We start from the raw sequence: 17,344 nt of genomic DNA, 5'->3' as shown, positions 1-17,344 counted from the left end.
AGAACAAAATCCTGGTTAGGCACAGCTCTCCAGTAGTAGTTTTTGGTTTTTACCCATCATTCCCGTTTGAAAAATAATATTTAATAATAATAATAATATACTTTCTAAACACACTGAACATTTATTTTGTACACTAACAAACCGCAAGCACAAAATGTCTGGAAAATCTGCGTTGATGTGTGTGCCTTTAAGAGGCAGGGCCTGATGGGCTGGCGCTTGGTCGTCATGAGGTGAGCAGCTTTACTCTGCTGAAATGTGAATTGGAAATTGCAATTTCTCGAAACATCACACTCCATGTAACACGCTCATTAGGAGATTTTTTTTTGTTTTTTTTAAAGCTATGGTTAAACTTTTACAAACTTTATTATAGTGGTGAGAGCATTTGGACTTTACCGTCTTTAGCTGTGTGTGTGTGTGTGTGTGTGTGTGTGTGTGTGTGTGTGTGTGTGTGTGTGTGTGTGTGTGTGTGTGTGTGTGTGTGTGTGTGTGTGTGTGTGTGTGTGTGCGTGCGTAAAAAAAATCTAGAATCAGAATTTCATCATGCCAAATATTAGAATTAGCATTGGCTTTAAAATAATGTATCGCTCAGGCTGTCGTGTAAATTTGACACACTACAGAGACGAGTGTTGTTCGCGACGACAACTCAAAGCCAAATTTGCTCTCTGATGCTGCGGCCGTTGCTACCAAACTCTCAATCAACTACGACCTGGAAAAAAGCCATGCCACATTTACATGTTTCACTTTTCCAGGGTCTTTAGAAATGCGTGTGTACTCAATAATGGAGAAACACCGGTTTAAGAGTTTAAGAGCGCGCGTTTTCATCTGGGCTTAATCTCCCGCTCCCGATTCAGAGTGTACACTGAGCCGCCTAATGGGATGTGACTGGGGCTGCGGCTAGCGCGCCGCTAATGAGCGCGCCGCCACAGCCGGGGAATCAAAGCACTTCTTCATCAACGCTCCTAATTACTGTAAACCTCGTTAGCACGCCAGCAAGCTATAGCGTCTGCTCTCGTTAACAATGTGTGTCCAAATAGAAACAGCGCAGAAGCTATTTTAGGTACGGAGATATTTTCACAGATATTTTTGCAGACAATTATGCAATCTGCATTTTTGGCAAAAGTAAAAAGAGTGGCATCGTAGCAACAATTCAGCCGAAATTGGCCAATTTGACCAATCTTGGCAATGACCCAAAGAAGGCAAGTCGAGTGACAAAAAAGGAAGCTTGATATTAATAGAGAACCGTTTTTATCCAGGATATAATAAAGAACTCCACCAAATTTTGTCAAGTGATTCTATGTGCAGGGCGGCTCGGTGGCGCACTGGCTAGCACGTCCGCCTCAAAGTTAGGAGGGTGCGGGTTCGAGTCCACCTCCGGCCCTCCCTGTGTGGAGTTTGCATGTTCTCCCCGTGTCCGCGTGAGTTTTCTCCGGGCACTCCGGTTTCCTCCCACATCCCCAAAAACATGCTTGGTCGGCCAATTGAGCACTCCAAATTGCCCCTAGGTGTGAGTGCGAGTGCGGATGGTTGTTCGTCTCTGTGTGCCCTGCGATTGGCTGGCAACCGGTTCAGGGTGTCCCCCGCCTACTGCCCGATGACGGCTGGGATAGGCTCCAGCACGCCCGCGACCCCCGACAAAGCGGTACAGAAAATGGATGGATGGATGGATGGATGGATCTATGTGCAATATTCTATTTGCGCCGGTGGGCCGCCTTGCGAAAGGGGTGGAGCCAAGCAAGTTCAATGCCATTTCCATGAGAAAAGCAATTGATGGACTTTGCGCCATTAGCAGCGATCACGGTGCCAGCGACGTGCCACTAATGTTGCAGCAGGTGTGTGGACAGCGGGTTTCCATGTAGCTCCATCCGTTTGTTTGGATTCCCACTCCTCCATCTTTAGCTTTGATCAAAGCACTTCCTTTCAGACACCACCTTCTGCTGCCTCCCCCACCCGCCCCCTTATAATTTGACTGATGATTACACATGTCACTCAAGGCAGCATGTGGCCAATTAGGCGGAGGGGTGACAGCGAGGGGAGGGCGGCGGGCGTCGCAGTAAATTTAGGTTTGCAACTTTTGCGTCACCACACCTGCACTCAAGTCGGCTTTTTAGCTCTTAGGGAGAGACAAACAAATATTAGTTCTTGGACCATTTTCCTTGAAGAGACTGGCGAGAAGAAGCCGCCGTGGCCTTGTCTCACACTCTCCTGGCCACTTGGTCGTCTGTCTGCCATGTTCCCGGGTAATCACCGGCTCATTTAAAGTCACTTTTGTACACTACCTCTGACTGGTGCCACGGCAAACTAGGCTTTTATGGGCCTTAATGCGTCTTACAGACACTTTGGCAAGCAGACGTCTACTGCGGAAGACGCGAGGAGGCTACGGAGGAGGGAGGGCGGGAGGGAGGGAGGGGGCAGGACGTGCGAGGCCAACAGCCACAGCAACTTAACCAGCCTGAAAAAAGGGCCAACCGAATAGGATGAAAGAGGGAGGAAGAGGGGGAGGCGCTACGGTGAAATGGACAGAACATGCGCGCGTCAAAAGTGGGGAGAGAGAGGTCACTAAGTCACTCCATCAACTGCCCCCCCCTTCTCTTGTCCCTCTTTACAAGCACACAAAGGGACAGAGGGGTGCAGCCTTTGTACAAAAAAGGGAGGGTTGTCCACCCCCCCTATTATTTGTACATAAATGTAACGTGTCAATATGGTGTTGTTGGGTTGGGTGAAACGGTGAAAGAAAAGTTGTGAAGCACCAAAAACAATTGTCAACAACATAGTTGCACTCCTACAACAGCTAATGATTTTGATGTATACAATTTCATTTTGTTGAATTTGTTTTCAGCATTCAAACTAAATTGGCAACATTTGCATTTTTACAAAGTTCTCCAAAAATCAACCGTCGCGTAAATGTAAAGGAAAACTAATGGCTTGGCTTTTTTTTTTTAAATTTCTCGTCAAACTGGGTGCCACTGCTGCATCTCACAGATTAGCGCGGGTACTAGGCCAAATCATGCCTTCTCGATTTTGGGTACAAAAACGTGCGCAGTCATGTCCGAGGCTATTGAGGACACACATTCGGTTATCCTATGCAGAGTCAGTTAAGATCTTCAAAATGTTTCGGGACGCACCCCGCTGAAGCCGCATCTTTTTTCTAAGTGAGGGCGGTGACGGCCGACAAAAAGCCGTGACGGAGACCGAACAAGAGAATTAGCAGGCGAGAAGGTGGTCGAGTACAGCAGATTAATTTCAGAACAGAGGCCTCCTGCCGCAAAGGAGGATGGAGAGCAGGAAGGATCGAGGGGATAAAGAAACGGATTGAATGACCAGCGCAAGGAGATTAAACATGTATTCAACCCTCTCAAAAGGCCTGAGCTGCTTTTGGCGGTTATTTGTGTGTGTGTGTGTGTGTGTGTGTGTGTGTGTGTGTGTGTGTGTGTGTGTGTGTGTGTGTGTGTGTGTGTGTGTGTGTGTGTGTGTGTGTGCATGCGTGTGTGTGCGCACATTGTGTGTCTTAAGAGAGGACATGTTAGCTGGCTTCGCTACGATGGCCAAGCATGACTCTCATCCACCATCGGCGTGAAGGACAGCGGTGGAAAGCAGAGGTTAATAGAACGCCTTCATTACCATAAATCTTATCAGCTAAATGAAATGGGGTTGGGGGGCTGCTGGCGAAGGACCCTTGATTTAGCCGTCCGCTCTAGCGGGCTAAGGGGAGACACCCAATCAAACCTCTGCGTTTTATTGGTCTTTTTTATTAGCTAAATGTACTTGCACATGAGCAAGATGCCAGAGGTGACAGCCTGCTGCAATCAACAACTAAAAAAAAAAAAATAAATAAAAAAGACATGAGGCCAGTAAAACTGATTGTTGGCACGTTTATGAGCGCGCTGTCGGCAAATCCGGCATCCGAGACCTTCAGCTTTTGTTAGCAACAACCGAATCAAGTCCCACAGACGGGATGAATGTGGATGCTGCTGAAACTCGTATACAGCAAGACAATCACTAGATGGGAAAAAATGGACACGCTCGTTTGTGTGCAGATGATCAAATTTCCTCCTCAATTTATTTTGCTAAGTAAGAATCTGGGCCAAACTCAAATTCTGGAACTTGGAGCTCGAAACAAAACCATCCAAAACCTACCCCGCTGCGATTAGGTCGAGAAGAAAGAGACAGAAGTTTGTCATATGTCAAAAATGTTGGGAAAGGCAAGACCGTGGACAAGCAAAATGCTACAAGGAAATAATGTACCATAAAAAAAAACTTCCTCGCTGTTCGTCCATAAAAGTAGCGTCAATCATTTGTTGTGGCGTGATCATGCTAACCAGCAAGCAAAGCCTTCCCGCGGTGGTGGAAAGAAGCGGCAAAATCAACTACGGGACTGGTCAATAAGCAGCAGGAGCTCACAACCTGTTTTTGCAGCCGCTGATTGCCAGGGGCGAAGACCACTCAAGATCCTGATCGGGCCGGTGCGTCCACGCACACACAACATAACATGACGTGCCCGGCAGAGGTCAAGGACGCTCCAGTTCTCTGTACGTCCACGTCATCTGGACGAGTGAAGACGAGAGACGGCGAGGGAAATAAACGCTATCAATCAATATGTGCAATGGAGCCGGCCGGGCGCTTTGAATGTGTTGATTCCCGCTGATGTGTTGATTAACTGCCTGCAAATACACGCGCGCACACACGCACGCAGAGTCCATTTGGGGCCCTGTGCGTGCGCTCTACAGGTGAGAGGTCTGATGAAGTGGGCTATGATTAGGACTAATGGCGGCCCGTATTTCAATGAATGAAGCTAACAAAACCGTTGCAATGTTTGCCCAATTGGGATGCTGCGTGGCTCTCTTTGCCACTGTCAAGTATTTGTGCAAAAGGTCAGCGCTTGCTAATGGTTATTCATATGCGCGTGGTTGATGTGGTCTGAAGAAACTCAATAATGGCGTTTGGGGCTAATGAGCCGCGGGACCTCATCACCATGAATACTACATTAGCCACACACTGTGGCGCAATCATTCCACTTCCACATACGTATGTCCCACCATGCGTACACACACCCAAGTGAACGCAAACAGCGCGGCAGCAAGAGCGAGTAACTGTCCCTCGACACAGCACCACACGTGAATCAATTCAATCAACAGGCTGTCAATTACATATCAACACACAGGCGCCATATTGTGCGGGCAGAGGCGGACCTTATTTTTTGGGACTAATCGGCTGATCAATTGGTTATTGGGATTTGATTCTGCCAAATCTCCTAATCAATATGGGCCTCAAACAAATAAAAATAATATCCAATCAATCCAGCCAGGCCTTAGGAATAATTATACATGCATCAAAGAAGGAAAGAAAGAAAGAAAGAAAGAAAGAAAGAAAGAAAGAAAGAAAGAAAGAAAGAAAGAAAGAAAGAAAGAAAGAAAGAAAGAAAGAAAGAAAGAAAGAAAGAAAGAAAGAAAGAAAGAAAGAAGAAAGAAAGAAAGAAAGAAAGAAAGAAAGAAAGAAGAAAGAAAGAAAATCATCATATAAGAGAAAGTCTGAAATGAAATGAATCCCTGTACTGAATGAGTCCTGTACTTTTGCGCTATATTCTGACTGTCTGCTGTATGTACACTTGCTCCATTTTTGCTCATCTTATTTATTGTGTTATTTGTTTATTTATTATTTATTCATCACTCTTATTTATTCATTGTTTGTGCCTTCTTGTTTTTATTTTTGTGTGTTGTTTACTTGTATGTATATTGTGTACTATGTCTTGTCACCGTGGGATAGTGGGAACGTTATTTTGATTTCTTTGTGTGTCTTGGCATGTGAAGAAATTGACAATAAAGCAGACTTTGACTTTTGACTTTGAAATCATTTCCAAATCTCTCTGCCGCCAATGACAGAGCCACTTTCAAGCAAGGGGCAAATTCCAGAAACCAGACTACATATTCGATGCCGAGGGTATTTTCCTAAATGTTCATTTGACCCCACCCCCTTCCCCCAAAATGTTTCAATCTTAATGTGTGTCCAAATGTATGCTCGAGCACATCTTCCAAACGGAAGATGGATGCAGGCAGAAGCTCAAGTCCACATCAGCAAGTCTGGCCTCAAGCAGTGCATCGATATCGCATCCTAATGTACACAAAGAGCAGAACCAAAAGCTCGTTAGCCACCAGAGCGTTCCGCCGTCGCTCCACTCCTGTAGTCATATTCCACAATCTAATTCTAGCAGGGAGAGAATCGTATTGTGACAGCGAGCGAGTCTGGGGTGAGCGAGGGAAGAGGGGTGGGGGGGCCTACGCAGAAGGAGAGAGGTAGCTTAATGCAATAAAGCATGTAGTATTGACATCTTTCTCACGTCTATTGATTCGCCATTATGTCGCTAACAAACCCAGGTTGACATTTTGTCATTTGCAATCATGTTAACACTGCAACTGGCATGAACCCCCCACCCACCCTGACGGAGTTCATTGGCCATGTGGGCCGTCCGTCGTACACAAATAGCCGCTAAAGTGGGCACAGGTGCATCACCGAGAAATGGAATTGATCCTCTCTCCAAAAGTGGGGAAGGGACGCAAAGTCCTCCGAGGGCCGGACTACATTTCGGAAGGACAAGGCTGCCACAAATGGACATGCTGAGCATTTGTGGGTGGCATGTTTTTGGACAGACGGGTGAGACTGAATTGCAAAGCCTTTTCGCCAAAGCAGGACCTCCCTCTAAACATCTCTGTCCATCCTTAAAACGTTTCTTAAGAGACATTTCTATTGTTTCTTTGTTGGCAGCTGTGGCTGCTTTTAAACCAAATTCAGCTGAGGGAAGACGGCGACAAACGGGAGGAGCCACTTTTGGCCTGCGTTTTTCGGCGCCAAAGTCGAACGAGTCACTTGTTGTGCGTTCCCAAATCGGCATAGCTCGCACGCCACTGTTATCTCGCCGTCGACGCGTCACTTGGCCCGCTTGTTCCAATGGCGGGCCAGACGGAACGCTTCACCCGGCAATTCCCTCTCCAGCTCAAAGCGAGTTTTCCGCCCTTCCACGTTTTTCGCCTTGTCACGCGCTCGTACTTTCTCCCGCTCCTCTCCTGGCCCGCATATGTTTTATCTGCTTCTGACATTTGCAATTTTTCAGCAGTAAAACTCCTCCTCCTCGGCTGGTTATTGCTCCTTTCGCCTGATCGTGGATGCACCTCCCCCCCTTCGTATGGCCCCAGCCATGGAGCCACGAGGCCCCGGCGGGCGATCTCATCACTGTCACATGCGGGAACGGCAGTGATGCTCGCTGCGCTGCCGATCAAATATGCTTGAAGTGATTTAGAAATGAGAGGCGGGGTTCGGCGCCGGAGGCAGGGTTCGGCTGGGTGCCCTTTAAGAGCCCAGCATCTCTGGCTAACATTTATTTGACACCACGCTACTATGAACGTGTATGTTACACGTGGGCATGTTAACGTAGTTAGTAAAGTCCAAATTATGGTAATATGGTATGGTAAATCTAGGGCATGCAAATCCAAAGATAAAATTGGATATTAAGCAGACGGGCCTCCTTGTGGCACTTAATGACCCGCTCTTATGCCACTGTGCAAACGAGTTCTTCCTTGAAATATCATAAATATGCAACAACCCGTGGCCATAAATACAAAGAAGCAAATGAAAAACCGCGAGGAGAGCGCTTAGTGAGCTTTTCTTGCGCCTCGTCACAGCATGTTCTTATGCTCCTGCTACTGGGCCGGACAGTTACCATGAAACAATCAAACAAAATGCAGCAAGTACGGCTGTGACTGAGCTTGTCTACACAGTATTCTTAGCCTGCTGCACAAACTACAGTAAATTGTCAGATCTACTGAAAATATTGGTGTAAAATTCAGTTATGGGACAAATATACAAAAACACAAAGTACGGCAGTAACTGAGCGTGCCTTCTGCCACGTGAGCACGTATTATGATGCATCCTTCATCACCTCAAAATATCCTGATTATGGTAAAAAACTTTATATCTCATCAATATAAAACAATCACTGGAGAGTACGGCAGTAACCGAGTGTGCCTTCTTGTGCCGCATGACGACATATTCTAGCACCCTTTGGAACCTCGGAATGTTTTATGTCTGGACCATCGTAAACCGAGGACGACCCGTTACGCTAACACTAAGGTGAGGGATGCGCAACCTTCAGCATGCGGGCCAAAGACGGCCATCGAAGCATTAGATCCGGCCCAACCGTCAATTCTTTACAAACAACAACTTCCCTTTTCCAACATCCTCGTTCGGGGTCACAGGTAAGCCGGAGGCACATAATGGGAGGAGGCGGGGTGCACTCGAGGCGATCCACATACTGACAAGGAACTCTCATAAACACACCATTGGATCATTTACAGACCATTTATCAGTCAAAAATGCTCAGAATGCATTCAAACGTTTTTGGCATACATTAAAAAAAAAAGAAAGAAAGAAACTTTAGCATCCCTAGTTGAGGGACACGCTCTGTGACTTCTTCCCCCAAGTGTGCCTTTCATGGAGCTCCAGCCTACAAACACCAGCATCCCACCAGCCTGACTCCAGCCCTCCAGCTCTCATCCCCTGCGCCGCATCCGGGTAGGTGAGCAATGATGCCGTCAGCCATCGAGCCGAAAAGTCAACTACAGCTTGCACACAACGTTACCAGAGTTACATGAAACACATCAAAAGAGGCAAAGAAGACATTTCTCTGCCGTACTCCTCCGCGTTCCCCTTTCCTATCTCCCCCTCGCGCTCGCTTCCAGCGGCCCGAGGAATCGATCTCCGCGAGGATCGATAAGTTGGCATGAATATTCCCTGCCTGCCGAGTCTAGTCGGGGAGAGACGCGGAGGCTGAGGCAGTGGAGGAGAGGGAAAGGACGGACACGCTTCTCCGGGAGAAGCGAACGGAAGCAAAGCGACGCCCGGACAAGGAAGGTAAAGAGGGAAGGAAGGAAAGAAGAAAGGAAGGAAGGAAGAGCCACCGAGGCGGGGCGCAGGTCTCTCAACCGCGGGGAGGGCTGGGCTGGCTCGCCGTTGAGGGAAACAAGTGAACACGTCTTACCGGAGTTGGAGCGGAGAGCCAGGGGGGACTTGAGACGCCAGGCGCTGAGGTCAGGGGCAGCTCTCTGAAAGACGAACGGCACCGGCAAGGGAACAAACATGATCTTCCTCCGGCTTCTTTCTTTGGCTTTGGGTGCGAATGAGGAGGAGCCGGGGCGAGCTCGGTCCCCGCCGGAGTCTCGGCGCTTGTTCTTCGGGAGGCGGTTCGGCGTGGACAGCTCGCCGCTTGGTGCGTACACATGTAGCCCCCGCCCCGGTTCGGCACTTTTATTGAGTTTAACCGGCGTGAATGTGCATAGAACCTGTTACGACCCCACACAGACGGATTGACGAGTGAAAAAGTTAGGTCGAGACGACGAGGACTGCTCTTTCTGGGGGACGAAATAAGCCAACATGGAGGCCCCTGGAGGTGAATACCGTCACGCTAATATTACAAAAAAAAAAGCGTACACAGTCGCTAGCGTGCTTAAGGGGTTGGCTTTGGTTATTAGCTTGAATACAGACGAAAGACGGCAAGAAAACAGCATTCGAGAGGGAAATAATTACAACTGGGGGAAAATGTCTTATTGTGTGGTTATATTTGGTTTGGAGCTATTTTTGGCGTACGTACATTTGCATCAAAAATACATTCGGTAATAGCTAGCTTGCTTTAAAAAAAGAAGAACGTCGAGAAACGCACGAGTTGGTTAATTAAAAGGCGCGCACGCACTCGGGAGCGCGCACGTACGCGCGCACACACACACACACAGCCGCGCGCTCGTACCCGAATCTCCGCCCCACTTCTCCTGTAATTAAAACGCAATCAATCGATAGATAAACAAACAACGGGCAGATCGACCCGAGGGAAAAACAACTTACACTTCGTCCATCCGCCTGTGTATGTCTCTTTCGAGTCTTATTTGTTTAGTTTTTTTTTCTCTTTTTGTTTCTTTTTTGGGAAGCCCCCCCCCCCGGTATGCAGCAGCCAGCTCACCCGACCCGCCTCCCTTGCACGATTGTAGCGATCTGCCACACCAGGCTGCCTGCAACATTGAGGCAGCTCAGGAGCCGCTACTACTCACACATCACTACCCACCACCACCACCACCCCCTTATCCTCCTCCACACCCCCACCCACCATCGCCCCTCCCCTCCATCTCCCTCGTTTTCACTAGCGCTGCAAAAGGTATCCTGTATCGATTTTTGAACCCCCCCACCCACCCTCTCTACGACTCTTAATAATACAGGCTATAATGATGCCAGCCCTGATCAGTGCATTTGGAAAGGGGAAAAAAGAGGATAGGCTAGCCCGGATCAGGGAATTCATGGTGATGCTTAAGGGCTAAAACCACAGCATGCGGCGCAATTAACTCATCTCATCGCCGCCGCTGTATATAATAAGCCACCAGAGAGGCAGGCTGGGAGACATTGTGTCAGTGGATGCAACATTGATGATGATGATTATTATTATTATGTTTGGCGCATTTGTAAGTTAAGGTGGAAAGGTACATGGATGGGCCACAGGCCAAAGGTTTGCCAACCTTTATTTAATGAATGAAATGGCATATTTTTTAAAATACTACATGTAATAAGGACTGAAATCTGCTTGCCAATTAACAATTTTTTTCATGCAAATGCATCATTATTTGTAAGAAAGAGATGTAGGTTAAACAAATTTGTATCACCATAAAAGTGCGTTAGATAATGAGTGCATTAAAAAATATTCATATATACACTACATCTGTTTGTGTTGACTATGTAGATTTTATAAATTATTTTTGTATTTGAATTTTTAAGTTGAAATAAAAGACATTGCTCCAATCATGTCAGATTCTTTTTATAAATAATAAAAGTTCTGACCTGTATTTTATTGACAAATTGATTATATATTTAACATATTCACAAATTTGGATTTTATTATTTTTTAGTATATATTTTACCATTATAAAATCTTTGACTGGTAATATTTTAAAATAAACAAAAATCGGCTGATTTTAGATATTTCATTCATTATTTATTTTGAAATGAATCGGCCGATTAATCGGTAATCATAATTTCATCCCGCCAAACCACCTCCAAAAAATCTGTCGGTCGAACGCCCCAAAAATGCTGTTCCCCGATGGAGGTTACCACCCGAATCGTCTTCCCTTGCATCGGCAGCCTCCTCCTTCCCTCCTTCTGCCCTCGCCCGCCACCTTACACGCCGTCAATTACTGGCCAGCATCAGTCAACGCCAGGCGCTTACACGGCAGATTATTGTCCGTATAGATTTTTAAATAGAAAAATCTATACTTTAAACATGGCAGTCAATACGGGGAAAATCAATAGGAATGAGGCCAACGGAATGGTCCAACGGCGTCCTTCCCGCAGGCATCTGATTTCTACCTTCAACGACGCTGCGGGGTGATAATGGCACGCTTTTCACAAAAATATCGTGGAGGAGGACGCTACGAAAAGAAGAGCGAGCGAACCCGCGCTCGCCGCATTTCCTCATCAGGGCCGCTGCGGATGCGCTGCGAGCTAAAGCGGCCTTAATGAAGAAAAATGTCCCGCAGTGGACAAGCGGGCTTGATGGCGGCTCTCCCCGAGCGTCATGTATGACAGATGACATCCAATGAGGACGGGAGGGGGGGTGGGGGGTGTAAGTGACCAGTTGTCCTTCAAAGACCCCCTTTTTCATCCATAGAGGGAGTGTGAGCACCCCCTTTCAGCCCTCCCGCCCTCCCTCGTGCACTCCTTCCAGACAAAAGCAATTATTTCTTGGAAAATGTAGTGGCTTGTGCTTGTGTGTGAGGGAGGGAGGGCAAGATTGGGGGAAGGGGGCACGCAAGCGGTTCGGGAGGTGGTGCGGTCTACACCTTTACAGCATCCACCCACACCTTGAGAACATTTTGCTACGTTTGACTTTGGGTGAATGTAAATAAACGGCGGCGGGGGTGACAGGTGGCTGCTGCCTGGCTCCCCGTTGGAATAAAAAGGCCCTATTTTCCCACAGAAACTATTCTTACATTTTCGAGATCCTGTTCAGGGTAATTGACGCTCCAGACACAGCAGATAGGGACTAGGGAGCAGGCCGCCCGCCTTGCTCTTCCATATGTGAATCAGACACATATATGAGCTCCCGATTTCTTTTTCCGGGGGTTGTCAAACTAAAACGAGGACCTTCACGTGTCTCGGCAACACATCCAAACTTGGAAAGAAAGCCTCCACGTGCCTTGATGTTGTCCAGCAAAATTGCTGCCAAAAGGGCCCCCACAGCGTTTTTTGCCCCAACAGAGGTTTCTGCTCCTTGGGGAACGTGCAAGACTCAAGGGCCCGTGCACAGACCAACTGACAGTCAGGCCCAGCGAGCGAGCGAGCAACAACGGCTGCCGTCACCGGGGACCGACGCAACGGCCAAAACCTCAATATGGTGCAAGCAAGGCATGCCGCAAATAGAGCAGCGCACCTTTGCTAGCGCTAATGGACGTAATGGTGGCTCGCCGGCGATTACAGATGATTACGGTAAAATGAGCCGGAAGCGCCCGTCCACAAAGCATAACAAGCGGCACCGTGGGTTCCAGAGCACCGTCTCATCTCGACTTCACACAAAATAAACGATTTCAGTCAACGGAAAGGATCGTGCTTGTCTTCTCTCAATACATTGAGCATGCTAAACTCTGTGCCGCTGATTGATTTGGATTGGAGTCACAATCGCCGTCAGGTTGCTTTTCAGACCTTTCGCCCCCCCCCCAGACACACACAGAAACTTGAGTCATTGTAGTAAACGTAGATTTAATTCATTATTATTCAACCATGAAAGCTCACTGCAAATGATGATTTATCCTTTTAGCTCTTTTGTTTTAGCAACCTAAGTTTGCTAACATGGTTCCTAGTGAGAATATGGAAGCTCATATAAAAGTTAAATGCAAGTTCGCCACACGCCATTTTGTCCTCAGCCAGCGAACGATGGCTCTTTAAATGCTTTTCTTACGTTATAGGACCACAAAATAAAACAACGGTATTCACGGAGGGCAATTTGTCGAGCGCCTCTACGTGTTTATGCTGCATGTGCAGCAGGTCAGAGTGTGGCATGAAATATTTATCCAATCAGAAGGAGGTTGAAGTGTCCTCAGGCCACCCATTAGTTATAAACAAGGCCTTGCACCAAAGTCACATGCGCTCGCCTGCCCCGCTTGCATTTGATTACGCGCGAAAGCTAGCGCTCAAGTCGACACCATTGCCGTCACCGCATATCAGTGGCGCGCTCGCTCGTTAAACGGTCACGTCACACTGACAAATGAGGCGGTGGAATTAAATTGTCGCTCATCAATAACATCACCGCTCGTCAATCGATAGCTGGGGAGGCCTAACCCCATTACAATGGACCCCCCCCCACTGTCATATTCTGGTTGCATGCACGACAAGAACGCAGTACGGTGCAATTCTCACACAAAGACACGTGGCGACATGATGTATACGTTTGTCAAGACGATACAGTTATGAAGCATGACCTCTTATCAACTTTGTCAGCGGTTGATCGTCTCACTGCTCTGTATGCAGCGGGTCCCCGTAAGTGTTACCACGCCTAGGACAAACCAGTCATCGACTCAGGAGTGGAACTAGGTGGTGGCCAGGGGAGGTGGTCCCTAGGTCACTCTCACGCCACCTTACATGAAGGGGAAAACTTGGAGTCCTGTGACATTCCCTTCCATTTTCACATGGAATTCAAGACACCTTGTATTCAGGTATGCCAACCTTGGCCACCTGGGGACACTATAGAGGCCAATTCATGCTTCACACTTGCTTTCCTACTTGGATGCAGCAACCAATCATGATGCAGTGGGGTGTTTCCCACCAAGAGCTTTAGTGGGGTTCATTTCGTCTTTCTTCTGACAAGATAAAAAAAAGTAAGAGTACTCATATTGTCCATCTACATGTGTCACTGTACCCTTTTTGTTCAAATATTTTTCTTCTGGACACTGTCGCCAAACAGCGACCGTATCTCAAATTAGTGCCGTCAAGATGAAGTAAAACGAAATATTCAGCTGACGGTGCCGCGTCCTGAAGCGTAGAAAGCGGTTCGTGAGATCAAATCTGGTTTTGCTCGATCGCGACTGTGACGTCTCGAACGGCCAATCATATCACCTCCCTAACAAATCATGGTGAGACATCATATGTATGTACGCACGCTTTGTCGCTCCTTTACAAACATTTGATCCCGCTAAATGGGAGGCAGTCTTCTATCTGTTTTTCTGTTCTTTTATTAGTTTTTATTAACTTTGCCTCTCTTCTGTCAGCACTCTCAATAATCAATGCTGATATATTGCCAATATCCACCTAAGTCCCCTGTGCCATCTTTCACAACAGCTGCCTTATTGGGGATGGGGGTAGCGTTTGTCCCAATAATGATGATATTTATTATAGATATTTATTATCGGGCTCGGTGGCAGATGCACATAAACACACACACATCCGCACAGGCACAGTCTCACCGGAGCGCTTTAATTTACACTGGTAATATCTGGCCATTATTCGCCCGTCCAGATAGTCTAAGGTTATCAGCACACGGCGGCCATAAGCGTCCACACATTCACTCCATTTGTGCCTGGTAATGTGTGTTTACGCCTGTGTGTATGTGAGCTGAGGGGGGGGGGGGGGTCAAGATTCAAGTCAGGGGTGCGTGTGGGGAGGGAGGGTGGGGACGAGAGTGGACAATGCGCTTGGCCTCCACATAGACACACTAGTGCACGGCAACCCCCCAGGCCTCATCTACAGCCCCCCCTATCTCCCTCCAGACGGTAATCCACCCCAGTGCTCCTCATCCTTTCACGTATTGATTTCCTCTCCTGCGCCGCGGTTACATGTCGCACCCACGTCTGCTCACGACCCCTCCCACCGTGCCTCACCCTTTAACCCCCCCCCCCCCCCCACACACACACACACACTCCACCCTCCAACAAGCAGGCGTACTACACAACAACTAAAAAAAAAAGAGAGGGGGAAGGCGGCTTGTCCAGGAGAAGGGGCTAAAAAAGTGGGCTGATAAAGCACTGCAGTATTTCAGCAAAGCAAGCAGCATTTTACAAGGATGGAAACAAACAGGGCGGAGAGACGAAGAGACAGATGTGGAGGAAAGGGGGGTGCTGGGAGTATAGGAAATTAAATAAATAAATAAAAAATATCTGCCCTCGGGGGGTTGCAGAGGATATTGTGGAAATTATCAGAGTGCGACACGCGCTGGAAGTCCGAGGCAAAAGATTTATTTCGAATTTGTCTTTGACAGAGAAATTCATCACACGGCCGCCGCCGCTGCCGTCGCCGCTGCCGCCGCTACCATCGCTACCGTCGCCTGCATTCGCTCCACATTGCACCTGCCCAACAAGCCATTTTTTAATTGGGGATTTGGGGGGCTTTTAATTAATGATGATGAGGAATTAAGGATGAATGAGGCCGAGAGAAGGTGAGCGGGTCGAGGCAAAGCCGGACGCCTCGGATCCGTCCCAAGGACGAGCTATGTCGATGTTCGTAACACTGTTTGCGTGCACTGACTTCCTTTCAAAATTGTTCAAGCACCAAGCGCAATAACAGGACCGAACATTAGCAGGTTAGAAGCCTGCTGTTCGGTCAGGAAAAGCCAGATTGGGTTATTTCTGCGCGAGGTGCTCCTGGGCTGCCCATAAAACAGTCAATACGTCGTAAAAGTGGGCGACACACATGACAGAAAAACAAAGAGAGAGAGATTAAAATCCAAATGAGGATTAATCCACTTCAAAACTGATTATTCAATTAACACCTTCAAACTTCACATCAATTCGTTGAAGATGAAGTCCCAAATGACCTCGTGACCGTGAATTGAACTTGAAGCTTCTTGCGTTTTTGCTCTGCTGCCTCCATCGCATTCTGCTGCGGGAGTGTTTCTTTAAGCGGTCAAATTTGAAATTCATCCTCACAGGGCCGAATGACTGGCCCTTGACATCCTCCGCTTGGTTCATCACAGCAAAACTTGCTACGGCCAACCTTGGCGAGTGCCGCACTTCTGTAGCGAACCATACATGTTCCTGAACAGAGTGACATTTGATTGGATTATTTTATGCTTTTGTCATGTTAATCCATAAATATTGATCATAAAGCGCCACAGATGATGTACGGTGTGCGGCGCGCCGTTTTATTGCGTTATTTGTGGCATCGATGGCTTCTATAACGGGGAGGCGTTTGAAGCGCCATTGAGAGGTGAATTAAAAGCGAGGCGAGGCAAAGCCGTTTTACATGGCGCCTTTCATACGCAAGATAACTCGATACGCGTCAACGTGTGCAACGTTTCAACGGATTTGCAGACAAGAGAGTACATTCACTTTCCCTTTTCTTTGCTGGATGAACACATTTTTGGATAACATGTTTTTTTGGAGGGAAATCAAGGGCAACAGGATCGTACGGGAAGGCGTATTGTTTTTTTTCATCTGGCTTTCCGAGTATTTACACTTGGGGCTGACTTCACTTCTGTTGGCAGCTTCTCCCATTTGCCTGCAGCATAACAGCTAAATGCTACTTCCCCGTCTCTGGACTCAACTAACTCATCAAGCCGAACCAGTGGACATATATATTGTCTTAGATTCCATTGAAATTGCTTTCATGTATTCAGGACCTAAACAGGGTCAATTCCAACTCCAACACGTTTGCCACCCCTGTGAGGACAAGCTGAATGAATGTGAAAAATCTCTACTTAAAAATCTCTACTCATAGGACGGGCCAAATGATGGCTTGCATCAGAGTCACTTTCCTTGCATCTCAAGGCACCGCTGTATTTGTAACCCATGATTTAGGAGCCAATAGGAATTTTCATATTGAGGCATTTGTAATCATTTTGGTCAATTATTCCTGGAGGTTTACCATTTGCTGTCGTGCTCAATTGCTATCCCCTGGTGAATAGCGTATTTGATATGGCCTCCATGCTGCAGCCAGCACGGACAGGAGCCAAGAACAGCTTGTGCGTCTCAGCAAGTGTTTGAAAAAGGCAACCGATGGGTTTGTCGCTCGTGTTCCCTTCTCCTCGCTCTCATCTGCGGGGCCATTTAAAAGCACTCATCTTAAGTGGCTGTTCGCAGAAGAGTGTATATTGTAATGGCGGCGCGGGGCCACCCGATGCATGGTCCATTTGGGGGCGGGGCGGGGGCAGCGGCGCTCCACTGCACAATAGTCAAACAATAGCGGGCAGCAAATGACTTGGGGAAAAGGTTAGGGCAATTTGGTCAGCGCAGGAACAATAATAGGAATACACGCCTTGACACTTAAAGAAAGGTCTCGCCAACACCTCAGCACGCTTGTACGACAGGTCGAGAGACGTTGTCACATTTGCGCAAAA

The 17,344-nt window shown here is 47.6% G+C and overlaps 1 protein-coding gene across 4 annotated transcripts in view; it reads right to left on the bottom strand.

Moving 5' to 3' along the window:
* Nucleotides 1–10,118, bottom strand: part of pou2f2a (POU class 2 homeobox 2a) — a 38,617-nt gene extending 28,499 nt beyond the window's left edge. For all 4 annotated transcript variants that reach the window (XM_037273216.1, XM_037273218.1, XM_037273219.1 and 1 more), the window contains exon 1: nucleotides 9,026–10,118. In XM_037273216.1, the coding sequence (XP_037129111.1) occupies nucleotides 9,026–9,125 (100 nt within the window). In that variant the 5' untranslated portion in view covers nucleotides 9,126–10,118. The remainder of the gene's footprint in view (nucleotides 1–9,025) is intronic.
* Nucleotides 10,119–17,344: the final 7,226 nt, after the last annotated feature.

The sequence above is a fragment of the Syngnathus acus genome, chromosome 16, assembly GCF_901709675.1.
Source record: "Syngnathus acus chromosome 16, fSynAcu1.2, whole genome shotgun sequence".
Classification (NCBI taxonomy): Eukaryota; Metazoa; Chordata; class Actinopteri; order Syngnathiformes; family Syngnathidae; genus Syngnathus; species Syngnathus acus.
This window is presented reverse-complemented; position numbering and strand designations above follow the sequence as displayed.